The 9,610-nt window shown below is 31.1% G+C and overlaps 1 protein-coding gene across 1 annotated transcript; it reads right to left on the bottom strand.

The window, feature by feature from the left end:
• Positions 1 to 727: 727 nt before the first annotated feature.
• Positions 728 to 8,582, bottom strand: LOC145068821 (aspartic proteinase 39-like). Its single transcript, XM_079015810.1, has 10 exons — positions 8,228 to 8,582; positions 7,447 to 7,576; positions 7,046 to 7,293; positions 6,694 to 6,915; positions 2,127 to 2,289; positions 1,956 to 2,029; positions 1,747 to 1,837; positions 1,590 to 1,665; positions 1,380 to 1,451; positions 728 to 1,127 (listed from the first exon to the last, which is right to left on the bottom strand). The coding sequence occupies exons 1-10, from the start codon at positions 8,449 to 8,451 to the stop codon at positions 964 to 966; spliced, it is 1,464 nt and encodes a 487-aa protein (XP_078871936.1). The 5' UTR covers positions 8,452 to 8,582; the 3' UTR covers positions 728 to 963.
• Positions 8,583 to 9,610: the final 1,028 nt, after the last annotated feature.

The raw sequence follows: 9,610 nt of genomic DNA, 5'->3' as shown, positions 1-9,610 counted from the left end.
ATGGAACTCTTAAACTTTTAAAGGGTAGCCGACGAAGAGACATAGTGTAAAACCAGGAGCAGGTTTGTGTGGAGGATTGATGTGTGTAACATAAGAACTCAACTACCTGAAGGTCTGAATAATTTTTCTTGAATAATTTGGTGAAATGAATTTGGTTTTTGATTGAGGTGAAAGGTGTAGCGTGTAAGTGGTGTGTGACTATATCTAAGGTTTAGAGATAATAGTCACTGAAGGTGGAATATGCAATCGGAAGGAAAAATACGATGGTTTTTAGGATTGAGATTACATGGGCTCCGATACCATTTTGTGGTCAATGTTTTCCCATAATCAGATACAATACATTCATTAAAATAAATTATGTTACAAAGTATAAATAGGCTTAATCTAATGGACTACTATATTGGGTTATACAAGATGCACATATAAATATGATGCAATGTACACTAATAACATCTTGATCTTGAACATATAACAAATTTCATCTTAATGGCCAAAACAACATAATTGTTTCTACACTAGAGTGGGTAATGGAGAGATAATAATCCTCTTTTTATGACCTTCAATATCAGGATTGTATCTTTCTTTGATAAACCAAGCGTAAGTAGTAGATTCTACCTATCCCTTTGGGCATAAGGAAACCAATTAACAAAGGGGAAAATAAATAAGCAGAAACATTAGAAAAAACAAGAGATGAACATAGTTAAAATAAACTTTGTCTCTAAGCCCTTATTTGATCAAAATAGTTAAAATCTAATTTGATATCTAATCTTTTATTACTAGTAAAAAACGAAATATTGAGTTAAAAACATCAAAGGTTTACTCCTATGTCTAATAAAAAAAGTTTGAAATCTAATCAAATACCAACACATAGTAAAAATAAAGACTTAAACTAAAACAAGAAATGTTATGAAATATGCCTTTTACTCTAAATTACTCCGACATGAACATGGAAATCAACAATAACTAATTCAACCTTGGGTTATTGAAGGTGATTGACATGACAAAAAAGAAGCAAGCTATAGAAATTCCACTTGAGGTATGGACACGACTTGAATGAGAAAGTTTATCGCCTCGCACAGTATACACTTTCCTAGATTCCTCATCTTTCACTTTAATGGTTGAAGAGCCTAAGAAAAAACCAAAACTAGTGAATCATAAATCTTATCTTATTTCGGTATATAAAGATTCGATCAGTGTTACTGTGTGAAAGGTCAGTTTATATGCTAATTTACATAGAATTAGATATAATGGACATAATTTTTTTAGTATAGGTTCACGAGGGATTATAAAGGTTCATGCTACAAAAAGAAACGATACAAAATGGACACGATTTCATAGTTGAAAGAAGTAAAATAAATTGATATGTGATCTATACTTACACTTATGCTCAATCCATCCAATGGTCTTCTTTTCCACATCGTATGTTACCAACTTATCAGTCAATACAACATCTACATATAAAATTTACGTTTCATCACCTTTTGTGTAATAAATATTTATAAATTATCATAAATATTTTTGGTACCAACTTAAAAAATATAATTAGTAGAGATATTTGGAAGAAATAAAAACTATGAATTGTGGCTGACCTCCTAACAAAGTTATCTCTTTCCCATCCTTCGTTTGCAAATTGCTATCTTGAAAACCGATACACCATTCTTGATCCTGATGCAATGTTTTCGTAAATAAAGTAATAAAATGCCTTAAGCATTCAACGACCATACATATGGAAGGGTGATTAAATACCTCAACTTCAAATAGGTATTGATGGGGATAAACTTTCAGAGATAATGAATTTTTGAAGTGAAAAGTGACAACTGGAAAACCCTTCTCAACACTATATAATCATAGGAAAAATACAAAGATACAAATAAAAGTTTCAATATTTGAAAATCTTAATCATATAAAGATGAGATTCAACTATATTTATAGTTAGATCTTCAACAAACACTTACTTTCCAGAGTATTTGTAGCATGTGAACTGTTGATCAACAATGTGACTCTTTAAATTAGGTTGTGCAGCATTTATCTAGGTAAATACATCAACCATGAGAATTATATTAAGAAAATTAATTACACATGAATAACACAAATATTAATGCAAACATGGAAAAGATCACATATACCTTCTTTATCAATTGCTTGTAAGCCAAATCGGGTAAATAAGCTAAGGTTGTACCACTATCAATAATTGTTCCTTGATTGGTTCCAACGCCAAAAAAATCTTTTGGAAGTTGTAAAACATCATCACCTACCTGAATTTCTTTTAATTCAACATTATAATGCTCCCTGTGATGCAGATAAATCATAAGAAACATATATTTCAAGGTAGGACATGTTAGCTAAGGTTTTTCATGTACACTACCAAAGTTGTTAGAGTTAGCCACCACAAAGGGTAGCCTGTTAATTTCAATTATGTTCAGTTATGTAATTTTTTTAGTAGCTGATTTCTTCTATTAATTCTTACATATACATGTATTTTGGTAACGTGTTCATAATCAATATAGAAGATAGGAAATTCAAATCTCTTTATTTATATATATTTCTCTCTCTCTCTCTCTCTCTCTCTCTCTCTCTCTCGTGTTCTTGATTTCAACATCGTATTAGCTTTCTCATCTGTTCTTCCACATCATTTTGATTTTTTTTTTCATTTTCAATTCAATCTCTTCTTCATTTGATTCAATTTTACTTCAATCCATTCATATTACATCTCGATTTGATTTAATGTTTAAATCATATACCAATTCCATTATATCCAATATTGCTGATCTTTCAAACGCTTTCTACCTTGTATAATCTGATAATCCTAACATATTTCTCATTTATAATGTTTTCACTGGAATTTGATTCTCAACTTGGAAACGATTAATGATTATCGTTCTATTTATGAAAAATGAGCTTGCATTCGTTGATGGAACCATTTCTAAGCCACCAATCGATTCGATGTGGAATGCAAGTTGGTACATATTCAATTCTATGGTAATTAGTTGGTTACAAAATTCTCTTCGTCATCACATTGATGAAAGTGTTCTCTTCCTTCGAACTGCTCATGACATCTATAAAAACTTAATCATCGATATGAACAATCTAATGGATCTCTCATTTATCAGATCTGACAACAATTATACTCTTTATTGAAAGGATCTAATGAATTATACACTTACTACATCAAATTGAAGAATAATTGGGATAAACTTCGCATTATCCAAATTACATTTTCAATCATGATGTAATTGATATGAATGTTTTAAATGATCAAACATTTAAATTACTCAAAGAAGTCAATGGAATTCAGTATTACTAAGAAATCGTGTCATTCTAAATCACAATTTCATTGCTTAATTAGTTTTCCATCCAACTTCGAATTCACTAAATCAAAAGAGAGAGGAACCTAAGTATGATGTTTAGATTGTAACCACTGAGTCATCATCAAACAAATCCTAAGAACAATATCAACATCTTCTTCAACTACTCAATCACACCAAATTTCAGTCGTCATTTTCTCATAGCCATGCTTACTCTTCCACCCTTGAAGCTCCACTGCACTTTGATGTTACTTCCTTTTTTTATACTTTGTTGCTAATGTTCATAAGTATTCTGCATTTCTTCAACCACACTTATCCTTTATCATGGACAGTCGGACAGTAAAGTGATTGACCATATGTGTTCTAACAAATGTCCTTTCCAGTCTATGACTAAATTCACAAACAATCAATTAGGCTTCATAATGGTCATAACTTGTTCATTTTACATTGTGGTGATGTTCAAATACATGATTCAATCATCTTGCTTGATGTTTTATATGTTTCATCTTTCAAGTACAATCTTCTCTTTATCACCAACTTCAAATCTAAGTTACAGCTATTTGTCTTGTTCACCTTTGAGAAATACCTCATGTAGGACACATCGTTGAAACATAGTGTAACACTTGGTATCCTTGGTAAAAGAATAAATGATTTGTACCTATTTCAGTACGTTGATCTTTAAACAATGTCTTTCAAATAGTTTTTCTACGTTTACTTCCTTTCCATCATCTCATGTACTCATTTCTAGTTCAAACATTATGTTCCCTTATATGATTTAACCACATCTCTCAAGCTACCATCTATTCCAACTTCCTTTGAGTTATCATAATCATGATATTGATGCATTCTTAACTTGTGACCAAGCTAAAAAATAACATTTTTTCTTTTCATATAGTAATTCTATCTCCAAAGCTCATTTGATCTTGTCTACATCTGTATTTAGAGACCACACAAACATCCTACTCATGATGGTTATAAATATTTCATAACAATCATTTATGAATTTAAAAGACACACATGGATTGATATTTTGAATGATAAGAGTTATGAATTTTTATTTATTGAAGCCTCACTTCACTCGTGAAAACCCAATTTCAAGTAACTATCAAATACGTAAGAACTAATAATGCTAAAGAGCTTGATTAAAGTATTGATAGAGTTACTTTTATACAAAAGAATGGTATACTTTACTAATGATCAACATCTTACACCCCTCAACAAAATTCCCTTGTTGAACTCAAAAATAGGCACATTTTGGAGGTTGCTAGAGCCTTATACTTTTCAATGGATTATTGGTGAAGCTTATTAGGGAGAATATTTTAGAGCATTTGTTAACCCTTTCAAAGATTCTTGCAAACTGCTCTTTATTTGAGGCTTTGTAAACAAAAAAAATAGAATTGAGTTCACTTAAAGCATTTGGTTGTCTTTGCTTTATTTGTTCTGTCCTAATGGAAAGTGATAAGTTCATGCCTATATCTCATCCTTTCATTTTTATTAGCTACTCTTTGGTCAAAAAATCTTATAAAGTTCTAAATCTAGTTACAAAAAAACTTCTTATCTCACAAGAAATCAAATTCTTGGATAATATTGATATTGCATGCAAGAAATCTAATATGATTGTTGTTCCTCCTACTGATACCAAAATTTTCCACAAGAAGAATTATGATAAAGTACAAGAATTCTTTATCAACCAACTTGTTTGCAAAACTATGTATGCAACATGATTGTCTCATCTAATGATAGCCAATTGTGTAATCACACCATAGAAATTTTGTTTATTGGTCCATAATATTATAATTCTATTGTCAATACATTATTCTTTTTCATGTGGAAGCTAATCACTATGATCCGTCCTTTTATCATAAGATAAAGGTATTTTTGAAAGGGAATCTACCATGCAAATTGACCTGAATGCCAATGGTACATGATATATCATCAAACTTCCTATAAGAAAAAAAACCATATGTATACGGATCAGTTTATAAAATGAAGTCCCATGTACATGGTTATGTTGTGGATTATAAAGCTAGTCTCATTGCTAAGGGATTTACACAAAGAGAAAGTATAGACTGCCATGAAACATTCTCAATAGTGGAAAATTCATAATTGGTCATAACATTGTTGCTCTTGTTGTTAACTCAAGCGTGATACACATCAATTTGATGTTAATAACATGTTCCTACATGGTGGCTTGCGTAAGGAGGTTTACATGCAAATTCCATTGGGCCATAAGCCTCATCTTTATCTCTTTTTTATCGACTTCGGACAGTGTGTAGGCCAAACGTTTTGCATTCCTGCAATTTCAATTTTATTCTCTTTGGCCAAATGGCCATTCTCTTTCTCTTAACAGACAAAACGTTCAACAATCATTGTAGCCATTTATGTGGATGATATTTGTGTCACTCGAAATGACTTTGATGAAATCAAAAGTCTTAAAACCTTTTTGAGCAACCAATTTAAAATCAAATATTGGGTTTACTACATTTCTTTCTTGGCATTGAGTTTAACAAAATTAAAGGCAAGGTTATTCATACTAACAAGTTCATTAAGGAGTTTCTATTAGCCTATAATATGATTGATTCCTCATGAGTTACAACTCATCTTACTTCTCAAGTTAAACTTCTTCAAATTATGAATGATCATATCCTAGGTGTTACCATTTAAAAAAAAACCTATTAGCAAACTCAACTTTTTATTGCACACTTGACTTGACTTTTTCTTCTAAAAGCAGTATTTGAGTCGGTTCAAAAAGAATCCATCTCAAGTTGTCTATAAAGATGCATTACATGTTCCCTTAAAGTTATAATCCTTGTTGAGGCGAAATATTGATCTGTGAGACGAGTGTGTTTCAGACATCACTCATATTCCCTTAAAGTGTGATAATATGGCAACAATATACATCCTCTCTTTCATGAGAGACCAAGCAAATAGAAGTATATAGAGCTTGACTGTCATTTGGTGCGAAAAGAAGTTCAAATTGGTTTTATTCGTATATCACATGTTGCAATGATCGTTAATAAGGGGTGTTAGCCAAGCTAAATCATCACATGTTTGTCACGTGCACTACCAAAGTTATTGGAGTTAGTTACCACCAAGGGAAAGTTCATTAATTCCAATTAATTATGCTCTCATAGATAATTCTATTAGTAGCTAATTTTTTTTGTTGTTGTATGTATATTTCTAAGGTAGCTTGTTCAAAATGAATACATAATAAAGAAAATTCAAAACCTCTCTCTCTCTCTCTCTCTCTATATATATATATATATATATATATATATATATATATATATATATATATATGATGGAAGAAATTAAAGGGAACGCTAGTATAGTAAAGGCCTTACAAGAATTTGAATGAGAATTATTGTATCTTAAAAGGACAACTTACGTGTGACTCATTGATGTTGTCTTGACTTTGGGATATACCACTTCTCCGATAGTAAATATGCCGCCTCCTTTAGAGCCATCCAGGCAATGTGAAAAAATCTTTTTAACCTTTTTGGCAGATGCAAGCTGTGAAAGCATAGAAGAATCTGCCTGCCCAAAACCAAGCATTCCGTCTAGTGGTTGTTCTGATGAACCCAACTCTCCAGATTGTTGAGATCCATACCTATCATGCATGGATAATGGAACAAATGGCGATCGGTAAGATCATATGCTAATAATAAACATAAGCTAAGCAGTTCTAATCTTCAAACTTCGTAGAAACACACTACTACATATGGGAAGTGTAGACCCACCCGAATGCTATACTCCCATTCATAGATGTTGTTTGAAGGTCTCCAGAAACTCGATCAAGCTGTACAATATCTCTCACAAAATATCCTGTCGCTGAGCTTCCATCACCATAATTAACAGAATAAGAACAGCGGGTTCCGACCTTACAGTTACCAATGGCACCCTTCAGTATGGAACTGCAAATTCCTTGATCACAACTAACAATTTTTGCAGTTGTGGAAGCCTTTGGATCATACAATGGACGTGATGCCTGGGAATAGTAATGGTACAAGATGTTACTTCGGAAACAAAGAAAACAAAGATCAAAAGAATGAACTGAATGTAAATTAAGTAACTAAACTCATGCTTTAAAGTACATGGAATTAAAAGTTTATAAAAGCACCAAGTAAGAAAAAGAACATACTCCATGGTCACTTTTCCTAGGACATTTTTGACATCCAACACCATTTACCCATAGAAGGTCACTCCCTGTATCAACCTGCACCATATAGTCCTTTCCGGGAGTCCCTATCCGTATCTTAGAAAAATAAAGGCTACATAAAGACACAAACAAACAATATAAACTTTCATGGCATGAATGCTATACAATACTATACTATACTATATTATATTATATTATATTATATATATATATATATATATATATATATATATATATATATATATATTTTGGCGGATCTAGAACTAAATATAACTGGGCTCCATTTTCATAAAAAAATATATAAAAGCATAAAATTCAATTTTTTGGATTTTTCAAAAATAAATGTCAATTGGGGCAATTTTATGTGCAAATCCGTGTTAAGAAGGGTGTTTTGGGTAAAAATATGATTTTGAAAGGGCTTATTAGTAACAAATATATATATATATATATATATATATATATATATATATATATATATATATATATATATATATATATATATATATATATATATATTGTCTTGATGGCATTCCTTAATGTACAAGAGAAAGAACATATTTTATTTTTCTTATCACAAAGCCAGAAAATAGGACCAGAAATTCCAAAAGGATCACAAACACATTCATCTTCCATAGGTGAGTATGCAGGAACTGAATCTAGCCATATTTGTCATGGAAACAACGACTACAGGAACAACACTGAGCAATCAACAAAAAACAATCTTGAATACATAAATGTATATATTAAGAGCGAGAGAACTAACGCTGCTGAGGTAGGGTTACTGTCGCCACCTATGGGGAGGTGGACGGCTGAGAGAATCCTCCGATGACGTTGGGAATCATGAGCTTTGAACTCAGTTAAAAGCTTCTTGTTGCCAGCAAATTTATGCTGAACCTGGAAGACGACATTGGCTGATCCCAGCAAACACAGTTGAAGAAGAACAAACCCAATAGCCAAAACAATAAATTCTCCTTTATTCAGTTCCATTTTCTACGAATGGAAATGTATATTTGGTTCAGATGAGTCTCTTGAGGGTTAAATAAATGAACAAGTGTATATTGCCATGTTTTATAAATGATGGTTACTTGGAGGGAAGAAGAATGTGAGGACAAGAAAATTAACCCACCTCGGCTTAGCCGCTAATAAAGAATCAAAGCCAAATTAGAGGCAGTTCTGACAACAAACAAATAAATTATTATCTTTGTGCGTGTTCACATTGCTTGATACTGACCGATTCCTCATCCAACTAGTTTATATTTTCACTGGGGTAATTCTATATACACGAACAAAAATCTAAATGTACGATGATTTGATTGATTATGTTTATTTAGTCAAATTTTATTTTTAAATTTAAACAAACTGTTTATATAATATGTATTTTCATTTATCACCCTTCTGTTTAACTATGTAGTTTAAAATTCACCTTTTACTCGTTTAAAATCTATTCTTCACATCCATTATTTAAATATCATTAATATAATAGTATACGGGGAAATGACTTTTTTTTTTCTTGTGTGCAACTAACGATGAAGTTCTTACAGGGGATTTCTAAATGTGTTTTGCACGAATGGAATGATTGATTATATTCAATGTAGTCAAATTTATCAAAAATTTCAACAAACTATATTTTTATTTATAGCTTTTTTATTTGTATACGTATTTAAAAAAAAAATTCGTTGGATTTCCCGTGTTAGAAAGAAAACACTAATTTTATAATGGTTTTATGACGCTTCAATATTTACATAATTTTTAACGTATGCAAGTGTTATTTTCTTTTAACGCTAATTGAGTTATAATACGTTAATTGAGTTTGTAAAAGTTAATTTTAAACACTACTTGAGTTTTTAACCACCAACTCTAAATGTTGATTTTTTAAAACACTAGTTAATTTTAAACACTAATTGAGTTTTTAAACACTAATTTTTAAATGTTGATTGAGTTTACAAATGAATTTTATTAATACTATTATAGGTTAAAAATAATGTATATATTTTTTTTAATATTATCATTAACGTCAGTGGCGGACGCGGACTGTTTTAATAGAGGTGTCTCTCGTACCTCAAACCGGTGCACCTAATAGAAAAAACCAATTTTTTTTTTTACATTGTGTGCCGGAAATTAAGCAGTGGTACGGGACCACTAATGC

Source organism: Lactuca serriola, chromosome 8, assembly GCF_051521515.1.
Source record: "Lactuca serriola cultivar US96UC23 chromosome 8, Lser_US96UC23_V15, whole genome shotgun sequence".
NCBI lineage: Eukaryota > Viridiplantae > Streptophyta > Magnoliopsida > Asterales > Asteraceae > Lactuca > Lactuca serriola.
Note: the sequence above shows the minus strand (reverse complement) of the source record. Positions and strands in the feature narration are given on the sequence as shown.